This window comes from Amblyraja radiata, chromosome 5 (assembly GCF_010909765.2).
Source record: "Amblyraja radiata isolate CabotCenter1 chromosome 5, sAmbRad1.1.pri, whole genome shotgun sequence".
Taxonomy (NCBI): domain Eukaryota; kingdom Metazoa; phylum Chordata; class Chondrichthyes; order Rajiformes; family Rajidae; genus Amblyraja; species Amblyraja radiata.
In genome coordinates, this window is record NC_045960.1 from 16,202,390 (window position 1) to 16,221,627 (window position 19,238).

Sequence of the window (19,238 nt, forward strand, 5' to 3'; positions counted from 1 at the left end):
GGCAGTATTTGTGACAGGGGGGAAATTTTTTTGAAAGTTTTAGGTTGATGCTCTGGTCATTCTGGTTACAGGATGGATGTCACTAAATTGGAAAGGGTGCAGAAGAGATTCCCCAGGTTATTACGGGAGCTGGGTAGTATCTGAAAGGAAAAGATTTGCAGGGCCACGGGGACTTGACGAGGTTCTGGGACCAAGTTGAATTGTTGCCGTACAAAGTTCAAATGGGCCCCGTGGATGAATGGCCGCCTTCCTTGCTGCTCATGTTTTGAGATGAGTAATATATGGTGAACGAATTTGCTTAGTTCTACTCTGTGGATCGAGAAGGCAGGTACTTCGGGGTTTTGTTCCGCTGGGTATTTTGAGATGTCACCTTAAATAGCCATTCTGCTATCTCTGCAGCATGTCATTCCTCTGACGATCTCTGCAGCAGTCCATTTATGGATGGGGTCGGCCCAAATGATGGTTCCCTGGGGTCTCCAACAGGTTGGGGGTCATCTGAGGAAGGTGTTAACGTCCTTTAATGGGAAGGATTGTAAAATGTCTTTGTGCTCTGTTTCTAGAAGCGTGACGCTTGCGGAGGTGCCTGTGGAACACGAGCATGGCTATGAGCAATGGGAATAGTGACTTCATGGTTCAGAGCAATGGCAGTGTCCCATCAAATGCTAACGGTAACAGCATCCCTGCAGCCTGTGATGGAGACCAGCTCCCCCAACACCTGCCAACCAAGGAGACCTCAAGGACAAAAGTGAGTCAGGGCAGCGGCCTGCTGCCGTTTGACATGGCCAAGCCGACCGCCCTCTTCCCAGAAAGCACGATAAATAACCAAAGACCTGCGCCGCAATGCTGCCACCATTGTCCATACCATCATCCGCTGTGTTGTCACGGTAACCAAGCAGACTGCCATTCCTTGGGGAGTACCACGGTCACCTCTCCATTGACTCACTCCTGCCTGCAGCCTCGCTCCGACTACCCGACATCTGTGTGCCAAAGCAATGCCCATAGCCATGCGGCGGGCTGCTGCCACCAGCCCACCTCACCTCTCATCGATCACTCTCCGCTTTGTCTTCATCATCGCTGGCCCAACCACTTCCAGCACCAGCCACTGCAGCAGCAACACATCCCCATCATCAGGTACGGCACATCAGGGCAAACGCTCATGCATGCAACGGGGGAATGCTTTAACTGTTCAATTCCAAACCCAGTGGCCAAGAAGGGGGGTGGGAAAAAAACACTTCACTGCATGAAAGTGACCTGTGAACCTCAGGTTTGATATCATGTTGAGGAAATTATGTATCTGGATATTTGGTGCATTTTACCTGTTGTAAACTGACATACTTTAATTTTTGTCTCCTTTATGTAATATCCACAATATTTGCAGTTTATGATGTTGTCTTCTCAAACTTAGTCTACATTCATCAACAACCCTCTGATCACCGCAGTCCAGGACAGAAGTGAGAGCCCTGGAGACACGAGACAAGATGATAGGATCTTGAGCAAAAGACAAAGCGCCGGAGGAACTCTGCAGGTCAGGCAGCATCTGTGGAGGGGATGGACAATCAATATTCAGGTCCTGACCCGAAATGCGATCTGCTCATTCCCTCCACAGATGCTGCCTGACCCGCAGAGTTCCGCCAGCGCTTTGTCTTTTGCTGAAAAGGATGTCCGCAAGAGATTTGCTCGCATAGTTCCAGGGGTGAGGCCCGTTCTGTTCAAAGCAAAGAAGTGGAAAGGAGGTTTGATAAAAGTGTATAAGGCCATGGCAGGGTTAGACAGGATAAATCAAGAAACCTTGCTTCTTGCAACCTTGTTTAAAGCAATCATGGGTGCTTTAGCAGATAGTTGAGGACACAGGATCATATTGTGGTGAACAAATGATACAAGGGCTTTGTAAGTAATTTATTTTTGTGCAGGCAGTGATTATGGTGTGGAAGTATGATAATGCAGTACTGATTTTCGAAAGAAAATCAAATGGGTACTTGAGAGAAAATATTGTTGACCACTCTCTGAAGAGCCAAGCCAAGCTTGATCAGTTGAATGGTTTTTCCTTTGACTTTATGACTAGACGGAGCATATTTGTAGTGTATAACATTAGGGTGAAGAATCAGTGACCAACTGTATTGCTGGGAGTGGCACTCGTTCGAAACTGTAAGCTAAAAATCTTGCACTAGAAATTGTTGACCAATTAGAACTAGTTGCATATCAGAATCAGAATCAGATTTTATTCGCCAAGTATGGTTTGCAACATACGAGGAATTTCACTGGCCAGGTCAGTCATACAATTAAAAGCAACAAATCACTCAAAAACACATTTAACATGAACATCCAGCACAGTGACTTCTACACAATCCTCACTGTGATGGAAGGCGACATAAAGTTCAAGTCTCTTCCTTTGTTCTTCCTCGGTCTGGGGCTTCGAGCCCTCCGTTAGTCGGGACAGTCTTAACTCCCGTAGCCGGCAGCGTTCAGGCCCTCCGCATTGAGACGTTCAGCTCTTGCATCGGGGGGATGTCAGCTCCCCCGCGCTGGGCGATCGAAACCTCGCGTCGGGGCTGGACGAACCTTCTCCGGCGTTGGAGCTCCCGACTAGCCTCTCCCGAGACTGTGAGCCCTTGATGGTAAGTCCACAGTGGTCGCGGTGGGAGCGATCCCAGGCAAGGGATCAGCTCCGATGTTAAGTCTGCGCCCCGTGGTGGGGCTCACGACAGTCCGAGACGGCTCCCAGCTCCATCGATGGTAGGCCGCAGAGCCCGGAGAATGTGATCTGAAAAATGATCACATCTCCGGGAAGGTAAGGACTTAAAAAAAGTTTTCCCCGATCCCCCCACCCTCCACCTCCTCCCCCCACATTGAACAAACCGAAGAACATAAAAACAAACTTTAAACAGTCACAAGAAATAACAAAAAGTTGAAAAAACGAACAGACTGCCGGCAGGGATGGCCATCTCCCCGGCGCCCCTGGTGGTCATGACACAATATATATTGGCACAATTGCGTTTTAACAGAGCAGAGAACAAAGTGGTACGAGTCATTGGTATGAAGAAGGCTTCCAACCCTCAACATCACCTGTCCATTCCCTCCATGGATGCTGCCTGGCCCACTGAGTTCATCCAGCACTTTGTATTTTGCTCCAAGATTCCAGTGTCTACAATTCCTTGTGTTTCCATTTTAATAGCGTTCAGTATAAGGACAGCACAGTGGCGCAGTGGTAGAGTTGCTGCCTCACAGCGCCAGAGACCCAGGTTTGATCCTGACCTTGGGTACTATCTGTGTGGAGTTTGCACATTCTGCCTGTGATCACATGGGTTTTCTTTGGGTGTTCCGGTTTCCTCCCCCATTCCAAAGACGTGCGGGTTTGTAGGTTAATTGGCTTCTGTAAATTGTCACTAGTGTTTAGGGAGTGGGTGAGAAGGTGGGATAACATGGAGGTAGTGTAGGGTTGATCGTTGGTCAGTGCGGACTCAGTGGGCCGGAGAGCCTGTTTCCTTGTATCTCTAAACTATTTTAATGTCCATCATGAATAGTCCAAAATTGAGTGGATAAAAAGCCTGCTCCCTTTCCACTCTCAATGCCACTGTGCCAGATATCTGGAGATCACTTTTCCACCCCATGTGAGTTTGCCCCTCCAATGTCTAGGCAAGTACTCAATTGCTGCCCATCCTGTCACAACCTAATCTGGGGACTGAATGCCTTGGTAAAACCATCTGCTGGAAGCTAGTTGACTCGTGTAAATTGTAACCCAATGGGAATGATGATTTTGTGATCAAAAACTATTTAAAATTAAAGTTATTCTTCAACTGTAACATTTTCCTTGCACCAGATCGTGACACGTCCGCCGGTTCCTTGTGTCTGCCTCATAGTCCTGGTGTAATTGCTCACTGTGTGCCTGCGAAGTTTCTCACAGCGCCCGTTCAACGTCGTCGTGAGAGAGCAGAGCTGTTCACAGCAGTGTGTGGTATTTTACATGGACCTGCTGGGGGGATCAGAAAGTGTTGCAACCTTCCTGGAGCACAAAGCCGGCTGTGATGGAGCGGAGTGTGTCACCAGCAGCCAGTGAACTTGGGAGCTCATAGTCTTTGGAAAAGAAATTCCATCTCAAATGTCCTCTGCTGATAACTCTTGTTCTACTCATAAATGTCAGAAATGCCCCATTATTTTTTCCAAAAAGGAACGCAGAATGAGGAATTATATTTTGGTACTGGAGAGATTAGTGTGTCCAAATCTAGAGGATCTTCAGTTAAAAAAGTATTGTTGTCTCCCAGGAACATGGTCTGGAGTTCACTGTTAGGTACATTTCGTGGGTTGAGCACTCTCTGAAAAGACTGGGACAAATACTTCTTTTTCTACGTGTTGTCATTAACCCAAGCCACTTCTTACATCTCCACTGGCTGTATAAGTTTAGTTTATTGTCACGTGTACCGAGGTACAGTGAAAAGCTTTTGTTGCGTGCTAAAGAGCCTGTCCCGTGATGCGAGTTCACCCAAGAGCTCTCCCGAGTTTAAAATCAAATCAAACTCGTGGTACCTCATCACGAGTATTTTTTTACTCTTGGAAAATTTTCACACTGTTGAAAAAACTTCACGAGTTTCCGCGTTTCCCGAGTACCTGCCGTTAGCATTACGAGCCGCTACGAGACATCAGCCTACGAGCTCCGACGTACCCGCTACGTACATTCTGCGTACTTACCACAAGTTTCTTTTTTTTTTTAAACTCGGGAGAGCTCTTGGGTAAACTCGCATCGTGGGACAGGGCCTTAACCAGTCAGCAGAAAGACAAAACATGATTATCATTGAGCCATTCACCGTTTATAAGATACATGAGAAGGGAACAAGTGCCTGGGGAAGAAGCTGTCCCTGGTTTCCTATCCAATATTTATCCTTCCATTATCTTCATTGCCAAAGGTTATTTTCCCAAAAGCAGCACAGTAGGGTCATCAAGTTCGACAGCACAGGACCTGGCCCTGCGGCCTACCGTATCCATGACAACCGCAGAATACCTATCTATGGTAATCTCATTAACCAACATTTGGTTCTGCGCCACCTACAAAAATTGGCAGAGCGGTGGACTGTGAGGAGAGTTGTCAAAGGATACTGCAGGAGATACATCAATTGGAGATATGATCAGAGAAGTGGCAAATGGAGTTTGGGCAAATCTATTGGTGGGTCAGATGCAAGAGGAACGTATACAGTAAATGGCAGGATTCTTGGGAACTGTCTTGTACAATTGGATCTTGGGCTCCAAGTCCATAGCTACCTGAACGGAGCAACGCAAGTAAACAGGTTGGTAAAGAAGGCGTTTATCGGTCACGTTGTTATAATAGTTGGACCAGGTGACGTTTCGGGTTGGGATCCTTATTCAGACTGATTGGAGTAGTGGGGAGCGAGTCTTGATGAGAACATGGCCAGGAGTGGGAGAGCAGCAGGAAGGGAGGGAGCAGTGAAAGGGAATACAAATTGCTATCAGAGAGAGGCAGAGAACTTCTTCAAAGTTAACATACTTTGAGGGGATTTTACAGTGGAGCAGTAAAACAGTGCACAATAGTGGGTAAATCATGTTGCAGCTTTGTTAGATGTTGGGCGGGCCGTATATGAAGTATTGTGTGCCCACCCTATTTGCAACATTACAGGAAGGATGTAGAGGGTGCCGAAAAGGGTACCAGAATTCTGCCTGGATTTGAGGGTATTAGCTACAGAGGGAGGTTGGACAAACTTGGATTGTTTGCTCTGGAGTGTCAGAGGCTGGGGGAAGAAGACCTGATAGAAACATCAAATTATAAGAAGCATAGATAGGATAGAGAGTCAGAATCTTTTTCTCCAGTGTGGAAAGGGCATGGCTCTAATGCGAGAGGGGAATGTTGAAAGGAGATTTGCAAGGCAAGTGATTTTAAGCATAGAAGGTGGTGGTGGGTGCCTGGAAAACATTGCATGGGAAGATGGCGGATGCACGTATGATAGCAATGCTTAAGAGGCATTTAAACAGATGAACAGGCTGGGGATAGAGGGATTTGGATCATGGTGGGATTTATTTAAGTTGGGTTTGTGACTGGGGCGACAGGGCCTGTTCTTGTACTTTTCTGCATTCTCCGTCATGCCTTGACGGTTCACGTACTCATTTAGATGCTGCTTCACTGTTTCAAACACCACCACCACCCCCTCGGCTGTTCATTCCAGATCCCAACAGCCTCTGGGTGGAAACATTCTTCTCGGATCCCCCTATACCTGTGCCGTCTACTTTCATCAACTCTGCTGTGGGAAATAATATCTCGTTTACTGCCGTATGTTTAAGTTGGCCGTCTGCAAATTGGCTGGTCTGTTTCATAAGATCATAAGTGATAGGAGTAGAATTAGGCCATTCGGCCCATCAAGTCTACTCCACCATTCAATCATGGCTGATCGGAGCATAGTTTCCTACTTTACAGACATGGCCACACGTCAGAAGCATTTGATTGCATAAGATGTGCTTTGGGACAGACCTGGGGCCCGCACAATTCTGCCCCTACCTGGGGCTCTGGCATCTTTGGTGAGGCACAAGAGCCACAGGAACCTGAGGGGCAACTTTATGACATAGAGGTGGGTAGAGGTAGTTGAGCATTGAGGTGGGTAGAGGTAGTTGAGGCAGATACTATAACAATTTTAAGTGACATTTTGGACAGGTACATGGACAAGAGAGGTTTTGAAAGGATACGGACCAAATGTGGACAGGTAGGACTCGTGCAGGTGGGGCATCTTGGTTGGCGTGGGCAAGTTGGGCCGAAGGGCCTGTTTCCCCACTGTGACTCCATTACCCATGGAGTTTGCAGTCGGGGGCTTCCGTATGCTTGGTCTATCGTACATGCCAGAACGGTTACGTGTTGAAGTGCAGGCCTGGTCTTTGTTGGAGCAGTGGGAGTACTGGTGCTGAGGGAAGCTAAGCCTGGGATCAGTGCGTTTCCATGAGACAGCTGGCCTCCCCCTCTGCCAGAGTGGAAAAATGCGCAAGGATTGGATGAGTAATCCTGAAAAATATGCATTTGAATACCCAAATCTCTGTTTATATTCTTGTCGTAATGGGGTTTAATGATTCCTGCTAATGGGAAACACATAGTCCAGGGGACTTCTTGAATAGTTCAACCTTAAATGGACATTTAGATTTCTTAGACTTGGAACGGTTTTATAACCCTGATTGATCAAAGTGCTATCGTTGAACCTCAACATGTGTTTCACTCACTGGGTATCCATTGTACCATGGAATATGCATTGCGGCTGCATCTAAATAATTATTTGAGGCCGGCAATGTCACAAAGTTTATTCGAACAGGCAGACATAATGGGGGAATTATAACTTCTTCTTCTTGCGTATGGCGTGCACAGCCTAAAGTTGTTGGACAACTTGTTCTATTTGATCTTATTTGATTGTGCACGTCGGGTTGATTGCATTCGTCGAAACAGGGCGGACCACATGAAGGTTGCAATCTCCCACCCCGTGGAATTATAACAAAGAAAGTACAAGCTCATTTGAACCGTGCATGCCAACCCCCAGATTGCAAATGTACCTCAAGTTTGTTGTGGTACTGGTAATTGATCTATTTGCCCCATCTCCCAGTTGCTTGGTACATGTCAGCTGCTTGCCCCTGTGTGACTGGGATTTGTGTAGGAAGGAACTGCAGATGCTGGTTTAAACCGAAGATAGACACAAACAGCTGGAGTAACTCAGCGGGACAGGCAGCATCTTTGGAGTGAAGGAATGGGTGATGTCTGAAGAAGGGTCTCGACCCGAAACGTCACCCATTCCTTCTCTCCAGAAATGCTGCCTGTCCCACTGAGTTATTCCAGCTTTTGGTGTCTATCTTTTTGGACTGGGATATCCACTGGAGAAGGCTCTTAGAGAGATGCTTGCCAAGGGATGAATGAAAGTAGCAGCTTTGCAGGCAATGGCTTTTATGATGCAGTGCCCGTTGTCAGTCAAGTCACTGGGTAAATCTGCACTGAGAATGTTCCCCTCACTCACACTGATGTCAGGGATGAGGCTGGCAACATAAGACCCCAGTTGGAATATGCAATCAGTGGTCTGGTTGTGGGTATATGGAACAAGCTGCCAGAGTAGGTAGTTGAGGCAGGCACTATAACATCATTTAAAATACATATACTCTGGAATTTAGGATGAGAGGAGATCTTATTGAAACATATAAGATTATTAAGGATTTGGACACGCTAGAGGCAGGAAACATGTTCCAGATATTGGGGGAGTCCAGAACCAGGGGCCACAGTTTAAGAATAAGGGGTAAGCCATTTAGAATGTAGATGAGGAAACACTTTTTGTGGTCAGCCATGATCACATTGAATGGCGGTGCTGGCTCGAAGAGCAGAATGGCCTACTCCTGCACCTATTGTCTATTGTCTATTTTGACAGGTACATGGATAGGAAAGGTTTAGAGGGATATGGGCTAAATGCAGGCAAATGGGACTAGTGTAGATGGGGCACCTTGGTCAGGATGGACAAGTTGGGCTGAAGTGCCTGTTCCCGTGCTGTGTGACTCTATGACTGTACCTGGTAATGGCTGAGACAGGAGCTGTGGCCTGTGGTGTTGAGGGAGTGTGATGGGGTTTGGTGGGGATGAGGGTGGTGCGCAGATGGCTGGAGCTCCTGCTGCAAGTGATGCATGGGTGGGTAACACAGTGCTGTCAGCCGGCCCACAGCCAGGTGGTGGCGGCCGTGGCCAGACCCGCGCAGGGAATGCCTTCGATGTTTGACGTGGCACAGCGCGACAGTTGCTGCCTTGCAGCGCCAGGAACCCGGATGTGATCCTGACTGTCTGTACAGACGTTGCACGTTCTCCCCGTGACCTCATACAGGCTGTATGGTCGTGAGAGGTCTCCTATGGTCATGAGAGGTCACCCGCAACGTTGCCTGTATGGTCGTGAGAGGTCTCCAAAGAGTCGTAGCGTCTTTCTGGTCGCCGCTGAATTTTCAACATGTTGAAAATTTCGGCGACCTATCACGGGTGCCGGCAGTCGCCTGTAAAGGTCGCGTAAGTGGGACAGGCCCTTTATTCTTGATGTTAAATACAGACCAGACTTTAGGAATCCACCTCATCAATTCTGGACCTGATTGTCCCCAGATTTAATTGCCTCAACCCTGTTTCCCCGAGGAACGCTTGCAGCGACTTGCTGTCAAGTTAAGAGTCTCTGATGATGCTTTTTGAGGCAGTGCGTCCGGTAGATCCTTTCGATGGGAAGGACGTCAGTATTGATGATGGACTGGGCAGTGTCCACAACTTTGCAATCTTCTTCGTTCCTGGGCGTAGTCCTAAACTCTGTAACTATCTCTCCAGCATTGCCTGCCTGCTCTCCATTTTAGATGCACGGAAAACTCTACCGCTCTTAACAATCTTTTTGCCAAATCTCTTGTAAAAACAATGGGACATTTTGCTCCACTATATGTGCTGAACAAGTCATAGTTGTTGTTGAGATGGTGTTCAGCTGGTGGCGTTTGACTATCACGTTTGTGGCAAAAACTGCATTTTGACAGGGCTTTCATTTCCCCCTGACAGTTCTTTAAACAGTAGCTGGCAGATCATGTTCGCTGTGCATCACGTTGATCTGAGCAGATTGTGATCTTTCTGTGTTTACACTCACCTTTGCTCTCGCCCTCTATGCTTGCGGGAAGTTTCCAGTTACCAGATATGTACTGACTTCAACTCATGCCTCGTTACTCCCTGCCCCCATTAACCAAGACTCTTCAGCAGAGCACGTCTTCCATTTCCTTGGCCAGTACAATTTCTGCTCTGTTCAGACTACAGATGCACCTCAAACAGCGAGCTGTTTCCCATCTTACAGCTGCAGACGTGAACATTTCTTGTGATAGTATCAAGATGAGAGATGTCGAGGAAAGAACGTAGAACAGTACATAGAACAGGAATGGTTTATTCTTGTCAAAATGGTGGCTTTTAACTGTGTAGATGGGGCATCTCGTTCACCGTGAGCAAGTTGGGTGGGAAGACCTGTTTCCGTGCTGTGTGTCTCTGTATTAACGAGATTCAACATCTCTGAGGCAGCGTCTGGTAAATAATTCTGTTGGTGGCAAGGGCTGAGTCCGTGATGGGCTGTGAATGCACCACTCTCTGCTGCCGCTTGTGTTCCTGTGCCTTGGAATGCCATGGTGCATCTGTGGAAGCTTGTTTAGAGCATTAGGTGAGAAAGTAGATGCCTTCTTCATGATTAAATCTACATGCAGATTATACAAGATATTAACGTCCGTGTTAACTCTCTCCACCATTGACCCACCGCTGAAAACTGGCTTGTGGTCTCCCAGCCTCCCCTTTCTAAAGTCAATGATTAGTTCCTCTGAGTCCTTGTTGATGCTGAGCGAGTGGCTGTTGTTGAGAGCGCCAGGCAACTCGCTGTCCTCTCTCCCTCTCCTGTAAGCTGGCACACCTGAAACAGGATGATGGTGGAGAGATGTTGGAAGAAGACGACAGACTGGTCAGCCATTGTAACGTGAAGAAGACGTCAAACTTCTGTCTGAAATTAGTTTGAGGAAATGCAACAAAATTCCAATGTATTTCAAGTCCACAGCATGTAATTTGGCAAACTCTTTGACTCAAATTGAGAATTCACTGAATTGTCAGGGCAGGTTGTGTGATTGAAGTACATGATCCATCTGCAGTATATTTCAGTCGTGATCACAGCCTAATGTTATGGCCAGATATCAGCTGGAGACCAGCATCTGCCCATGGGAACCAGGGAACACAAAGACCACTGCTAATTGAAGCTCTTTCACGGGGATTGAGTTACTTGCTGTATGGCAGCTGGGACGATCCCGCTAGGCTGTAATATCCCAAGGATCTCGGGAGAAATTAAAGACAGCGTTAAATCTCGGGAAAATATTTATAAGTTTGCCAGGAAAGAGCAATAAGCCTGAGGATTAGCAGCATTTTAAAAATTCAGCAAATGATCACCAGGAAATTAATAAAGGAAAAGAAAACAGAATATGCATGTGAACTGACAAGAAACATAAAATAGACTGCAAGCTCTTCTGTAAGTTGGAGAAAAAAGCAAGAGGCCAGAACATTTATAATGGAGAAATTAAATAAACACATTACTTTTTTTCTCTGAAGATAATACAAAAAGCCTCCCAGAAGTAATGGAAAACAAGAGTTCAATGTAAATAAGGATATTATAGAATTAGATATCTAATGAGCTATTTATTTGTCAATATACAGGTTAATGACTTTCCTAGGGACTTGATGATCTGCAACTGGTTTTGAATGAGGGCTCTGTGGTGATGGTAGATACTCTGGTTAATTTCTCACAACTTTCTAGACACTTTGGGATGGCTCCCGCAGGTTGATTAGGTAGCAAACGAGTCTCCAGTATTTACGAAAGGAGAGAGGAGGGGAAAACAGGGAGCTACTGACCTGGAGCCTGAAATGAGCCATTGGGAAAATTTGGAATCTGCAATAAAGGGTGTGATGTGGAGGCACTCAGAAAATAATACCATGATTGAGCAAGAAAAGGATGGATTTATAGAAACATAGAAAATAGGTGCAGGAGTAGGCCATTCGGCCCTGCACCGTCATTCAATATGATCATGGCTGATCATCCAACTCAGTATCCTGTACCTGCCTTCTCTCCATACCATCCCTTTAGCCACAAGGGCCACATCTAACTTCCTCTTAAATATAGCCAATGAACTGGCCTCAACTACCTTCTGTGGCAGGGAAGATGCAAGGAACTGCAGGGCTGCAATCCTGACCAGAATAAAACGCACTATAGGAAATCCGTGGGTCAGGCAGCGTCTGTGGAGGAAATGGATTGGCGACGTTTCAGGTCTGAAAAAGGGTCCCGACCTGAAACGTTGCCTGTCGCCACAGATGCTGCCGGATGCACTGAGTTACTCCAGCACTTTGTATTTTGCATGTGAAAGGGAAGTCCTGTTTGACCCAGAGTAGGGGAATCAAGGACCAGAGGCCATAGGTTTAAGATCAGAGGGGAGAGATTTAAAAAGGAGCCTGGGGGGCAAGTTTTTCACACAATTGCCAGGGCAGGTTGTGTGATTGAAGTACATGATCCATCTGCAGTATATTTCAGTCGTGATCATGGGTATATGGAACGAGCTGCCAGAGGAGGAAGTTGAGGCAGGTACTATAAACAACATTTGAAAGACATTTGGACAGGTACATGAATAGAAAAGGTTTATGGGGATAAGGTTCAAATGCGGGCAGATGGGACCAGTGTAGATGGGGCATCTTGGTTGACATGGTCAATTTGGGTCGAAGCGCCTGTTTCGATGCTGTACGACTCTGACTGTGATTAACCACGACAATTCTTTGAAGATGTATTGAGTCGAGTAAAGGAAACCAATGGATGTGGTGTATTTGTATTTTTGAAATATTTTCTATAAGGTCCACAGGAGAGGTTAATGAACAAAGCGAGAGACTGGAAGAGGAAATATTATGTTAATGTGGATGGGGGGTTGGTTCACAGATACTGAACATACAGTAGTGGGAACCAATGATTGCTCCCAACCTACACTAATCCCTTGGAGGAGGGGCAGAATGTAAGGGATCTGATTTGCTGATGAAACAAAAGCAGGCGGGAGGACATGGTGCGACGAGGGTGGTGAGACTCTTGATACAGATTGAATGAGTGTAATAAACTACAAAGCAGCATCTGCAGTTCCTTGTATCTCCTGGAATAAGAGGTCATCCTTTCATAAATAACTCAAACAGTTACATATATACTTTGGACTGGTGAAGAACAAGGGTGATCTTATTGAAGCATGTAAGATGCTGAGGGGGGCATGGCAGGGTAGATGACCTGAAAGGTTAGATAGCACGGGAGAGCTAGTTAACTGGATACAGAATTGGCTTTGAGCTAGGAAGAATGATGGCGAAAGATTACTTTTCGGACTGGAGACTTGTGATTAAAGATGTGCCTCACGGATCGTTGCTGCTGCCATGCCCCATTGCCGTTTGCCATCGGTATCAGCGATTTGGATGAGAATGTACAACGCATGATTAGTAACTTTGAGATGATACTAAAATCGGAATCATAGATGGTGAAGATGGATATCAAAAATTACAACAGCATCTTGATCAACAAGGCAAGTGGGCAAATGGAATTTAATGTGAATAAGAGCGAGGTATTGCATTTTGGGAAGTTAATCCAGGGCAGGACATATGGGTGAAGGGTAGCGCCCTGGAGAGTGTTGTAGAACAGTGGGACTCAGAAGTATAAGTAGATCCCTGAAAGCGGCATCAGAGGTAGACGGTGATGAAGGCGGCCTTTGGTACACTAGCCTTTATCATTCCGAGCATTGACTATAGAAGTTCAAGGGTTTCAAGGTCAGTTTATTGTCACATGAACCAATTAAGGTACAGTGAAATTTGAGTTATCATACAGCCATACTAAGTGAAAAGCAACAAGACACACAACCACATAAAAGATAACATAAACATCCACCACCGTGGATTCCACATTCCTCACTCTTTGTTCTCCCGTGGTCGGGGCGGTAAAACAAGCCACAGTCGGGGCGATCAAAGCCCCCACAGCCGACGATCGAAGTCCCCGTCGGGGTGATCGAAACTCCCACGTCAGGGCGGTTGAAACTCTCTCTGTGCGTGGCATGGAGCTCCCGAGTTGGTCTCTTCTTACCAGAGACCGCGGGCTTCACGATGTTAAAGTCCGCAGGCCCTGCGGTTGGAGCTTCGATCCCCGGCAAAGGGATCGCAAGCTTCGCGATGTTAAAGTCCCGCAGACTCCCGGGGCTTGGAGCGCCAGTCCGTCTCCAAGAAAGGCCGCCAACTCCACAAGGTTAGGCCACAGTTTGGACGGCGACACGATAGGGAAAAAAATCGCATCTCCGTCGAGGTAAGTGATTGAAAAAATTGTTTCCCCTAACCTCACCCCACCCCCCACATAAAACAAACCAAGGAACACTAAAACATACTTTTTACCACATACTAAAAATAACAAAAAAGAAGAAAGGACAGACAGACTGTTGGCGAGGCAGCCACTGCTGGTGGCGCCACCTGGTGTTTTCCAAGTTGGGATGTTATGTTACAGTTGTACAAGACATTGCTGCGGACGCACTAGGAATATGGTGTTCAGCTTTAGTCACCCTGCATTAAGCTGGAAAGAGTGCTGAGAAGATTTATGAGGATATTGCCATAGCCCAAAGGACTGAGCTATAAGGAGAGGTTGGGGAGGCTAGGACTTTATTCCTTGCCGTGCAGGAGGCTGAGGGGTGATCTTATAGAGGTGTATAAAATCATGAAAGGCATAGAGGGTGAATGCACACAGTCTCCTTCCCAGGGTATGGGAATAAAGAACCAGAGGACATAGGTTTAAGGTGAGAGGGGAAAATTGAATAGGAACATGAGAGACAACTTTCTCACACACAGGGTGGATATGAAACGAGCTGCCAGAGGAGGTAGTTGAGGCAGGTAATGTAACAACATTTGAAAGGCATTTGGATGGGTACATGGATAGGAAAGGTTTTGAGGGATACAGGGCAAATGGGCAAAAGGCATCTTGGTTGGCATGGACGTGTTTCCATGATATATGACTCGGTGACAAGTAGGTCAGTAAATTAAAAGCTCCAATTTAATATATTTAACAATGACGATTTCTTCCCCAGCAAGCTGCGGTCAATGAAAGGGTGGCGAAAGGTTAAGTGATTATTTTCAGGGAAGAACTAGATGTTTATTTGAAGGGAAAAATGTTATTGGTTTTCTGGGAACCACATGGAGAATTAGGATAATTAGATACCTCACGGTTGGCACAAGTACAGTAGATCAAATGACCATCTGTGCTGTTCATTCCATGATCAGTGTGAACAAGGAAAACTCCCCCCAAACAAATGGTCTCAGATCAATCCAGAGCACACTTGGTTACGGTGCAGTGGCATGATGTACAGGTAAATTATTGGACATACTGAGAAATGCTTCTGATGGTTTTGGGGATAGAAACATAGAAATTAGGTGCAGGAGTAGGCCATTCGGCCCTTCGAGCCTGCACCACCATTCAATATGATCATGGCTGATCATCCAACTCAGTATCTCGTACCTGCCTTCTCTCCATACCCTCTGATCCCCTTAGCCACAAGGGCCACATCTAACTCCCTCTTAAATATAACCAATGAACTGGCCTCAACTACCCTCTGTGGCGGAGAGTTCCAGAGATTCACCACGCTCTGTGTGAAAAAAGGTTTTTCTCATCTCGGTTTTAAAGGATTTCCCCCTCTATCCTTAAGCCGCGACCCCTTGTCCTGGACTTCCCCAACATCGGGAACAATCTTCCTGCATCTAGCCTGTCCAACCCCTTAAGAATTTTGTAAGTTTCTATAAGATCCCCTCTCAATCTCCTAAATTCTAGAGAGTATAAACCAAGTCTATCCAGTCTTTCTTCATAAGACAGTCCTGACATCCCAGGAATCCGTCTGGTGAACCTTCTCTGCACTCCCTCTATGCCAATAATGTCCTTCCTCAGATTTGGAGACCAAAACTGTACGCAATACTCCAGGTGTGGTCTCACCAAGACCCCGTACAACTGCAGTAGAACCTCCCTGCTCCTATACTCAAATCCTTTTGCTATGAAAGCTAACATACCATTCGCTTTCTTCACTGCCTGCTGCACCTGCATGCCTACTTTCAATGACTGGTGTACCATGACACCCAGGTCTCGCTGCATCTCCCCTTTTCCTAATCGGCCACCATTTAGATAATAGTCTGCTTTCCTGTTTTTGCCACCAAAATGGATAACCTCACATTTATCCACATTATCCTGCATCTGCCAAACATTTGCCCACTCACCCAGCCTATCCAAGTCAGTTTACAGTCTCCTAGCATCCTCCTCACAGCTAACACTGCCCCCCAGCTTAGTGTCATCCGCAAACTTGGAGATATTGCCTTCAATTCCCTCATCCAGATCATTAATATATATTGTAAATAGCTGGGGTCCAGCACAGCCTTGCGGTACCCCACTAGTCACTGCCCGCCATTGTGAAAAGGACCCGTTTACTCCTACTCTTTGCTTCCTGTTTGCCAGCCAGTTCTCTATCCACATCAATACTGAACCCCCAATGCCGTGTGCATTAAGTTTGTATACTAATCTCTTATGTGGGACCTTGTCGAAAGCCTTCTGGAAGTCTAGATACACCACATCCACTGGTTCTCCCCTATCCACGCTACTAGTTACATCCTCGAAAAATTCTATAAGATTCGTCAGACATGATTTACCTTTCGTAAATCCATGCTGACTTTGTCCAATGATTTCACCACTTTCCAAATGTGCTGCTATCCCATCTTTAATAACTGATTCTAGCAGTTTCCCCACTACCGATGTTAGACTAACTGGTCTGTAATTCCCTGTTTTCTCTCTCCCTCCCTTCTTAAAAAGTGGGGTTACGTTTGCTACCCGCCAATCCTCAGGAACTACTCCAGAATCTAAAGAGTTTTGAAAGATTATTACTAATGCATCCACTATTTCTGGAGCTACTTCCTTAAGTACTCTGGGATGCAGCCTATCTGGCCCTGGGGATTTATCGCCTTTAATCCATTCAATTTACCCAACACCACTTCCCGACTAACCTGGATTTCACTCAATTCCTCCAACTCCTTTGACCCACGGTCTCCTGCTATTTCCGGCAGATTATTTATGTCTTCCTTAGTGAAGACGGAACCAAAGTAGTTATTCAATTGGTCCGCCATATCCTTGTTCCCCATGATGAACTCACCTGTTTCTGACTGCAAGGGACCTACATTTGTTTTAACAAATCTCTTTCTTTTCACATATCTATAAAAACTTTTGCAGTCAGTTTTTATGTTCCCTGCCAGTTTTCTTTCATAATCTATTTTTCCTTTCCTAATTAAGCCCTTTGTCCTCCTCTGCTGGTCTCTGAATTTCTCCCAGTCCTCTGGTATGCTGCTTTTTCTGGCTAATTTGTATGCATCATCCTTCGCTTTGATACTATCCCTGATTTCCCTTGTTATCCACGGATGCACTATCTTCCCTGATTTATTCTTTTGCCAAACTGGGATGAACAATTTTTGTAGTTCATCCATGCAGTCTTTAAATGTCTTCCATTGCATATCCACCATCAACCCTTTTAGAATTAATTGCCAGTCAATCTTGGCCAATTCACGTCTCATACCCTCAAAGTTACCTTTCTTTAAGTTCAGAACCATTGTTTCTGAATTAACAATGTCACTCTCCATCCTAATGTAGAACTCAACCATATTATGGTCACTCTTGCCCAAGGGGGCACGTACAACAAGACTGCTAACTAACCCTTCCTCATTACTCAATACCCAGTCTAAAATAGCCTGCTCTCTCGTTGGTTCCTCTACATGTTGATTTAGATAACTATCCCGCATACATTCCAAGAAATCCTCTTCCTCAGCACCCCTGCCAATTTGATTCACCCAATCTATATGTAGATTGAAGTCACCCATTATAACTGTTTTGCCTTTGTTGCACGCATTTCTAATTTCCTGTTTGATACCATCTCCAACTTCACTACTACTGTTAGGTGGCCTGTACACAACACCCACCAGCGTTTTCTGCCCCTTAGTGTTTTGCAGCTCTACCCATACCGATTCCACATCCTCCAAACTAATGTCCTTCCTTTCCATTGCGTTAATCTCCTCTCTAACCAGCAACGCTACCCCACCTCCTTTTCCTTTCTCTCTATCCCTCCTGAATATTGAATATCCCTGGATGTTCAGCTCCCAGCCTTGGTCACCCTGGAGCCATGTCTCCGTGATCCCAACTATATCATAATCATTAATAGGCTATCTGCACAGTTCAACTCATCCACCTTATTACGAATACTCCTTGCATTGAGACACAAAGCCTTCAGGCTTGTTTTTACAACGCTCTTACCCCTTATACAATTATGTTGAAAAGTGGCCCTTTTTGATTTTTGCCCTGGTTTTGTCTGCCTGCCACTTTTACTTTTCACCTTGCTACCTATTGCTTCTACCCTCATTTTACACCCCCCTGCCTCTCTGCTCTTGTACCCATCCCCCTGTCACATTAGTTTAAATCCTCCCCGACAGCACTAGCAAACACTCCCCCAAGGACATTGGTTCCATTCCAGCCCAGGTGCAGACCGTCCTGTTTGTACTGGTCCCACCTCCCCCAGAACTGGTTCCAATGCCCTAAAAATGTGATGGTTCGGGCTATGAGAGAGCAGCTACCTGCTCACACTTGTTAAGTGAAGGCAACATTAATTACACGGGTTGACAGTTGATGAAAGCACGTTGCCTTCATTGGAGAGAGTACTTCCATCATTGTAGTTGTGCTGCAGAGATTACTGCTTGCTCAGACCCAGGGGTGATGGACCCAGCCTATCAAAGCCAGACAGTCAATAAATCGTGTGTTATTCAGAATGCATAAACAGTCCAGATGATAATTACCAACTGCAGTAAAGTGTTTCAAATTTGACCATTCTTCATCATGATGCCATCGGTGACAAATTTTATTTAAACAGATCACTGCTGGTGAGCCCTGTGGTGTGGGAGGAGGAGACCTGATTGATTTGTTAGCAGCAACTAGCCGGAGATGTTTCCACAAGCAGACAAGCTCTCGGGCTTTGAATGCCGCCCGTGCTGACAAGCAGAGTTTCTTTTTGCTCCACCCACTCTTCCAATTTCCTCCTGCCCTGAAGGAGCTGAATGTTGCCGCTCACTCTCGATGCCAGTGGTTATCCACCCCGAGGCACTTTCTGCTAACCTTACGCTAAGATCTCTCTCCCAGCTTCCTGGCCTTGCCACTTGCCACCTGTCTCCCGACTGTCCTTCAGCACACACCTGCCTACAGCCCTGAGCCGATCTCCACGCTACCCTCCTGCTTCAATCCCTTTTTTACTTGCTGCAGCTTTGCAGGCCCATTAACGCTCCAACACAACAAAGAAGCATACAATCGTCAATAATACAATAAATTATCCGTGATGCAGGGTAACCAGACCATCGCAGTGCAAGTCGATGTATGTTGTGCAACCCATAAAATGTCCATGGCAGTCTGTTATGGTTAGGACTCTGCGGGTTGTTATGTTTGCAATTCTTGAACCATGGAGGTCATGGTTTACAGGCTCCTGTACCACGCTCCCGACAGCAGCAATGAGATGAGAGTGTGGCTTGGGTGGGCGCCTTTGACGTTGGCTGCCTTTTTGGGGGCAGCACCTTGTGCAGATCCCTATAATGATGGGAAGGTCAGTACCTGTGGTGGACAGGGCACTGTCTACCCCTTTCTGCAGCCT

General features: G+C 46.3%; 1 protein-coding gene across 7 annotated transcripts in view; it reads left to right on the forward strand.

The window, feature by feature from the left end:
• Positions 1-19,238, forward strand: part of disp1 (dispatched RND transporter family member 1) — a 212,749-nt gene that overhangs the window by 147,180 nt on the left and 46,331 nt on the right. For all 7 annotated transcript variants that reach the window (XM_033020663.1, XM_033020662.1, XM_033020665.1 and 4 more), the window contains one exon: positions 561-1,131. In XM_033020663.1, the coding sequence (XP_032876554.1) occupies positions 599-1,131 (533 nt within the window). In that variant the 5' untranslated portion in view covers positions 561-598. The remainder of the gene's footprint in view (positions 1-560; positions 1,132-19,238) is intronic.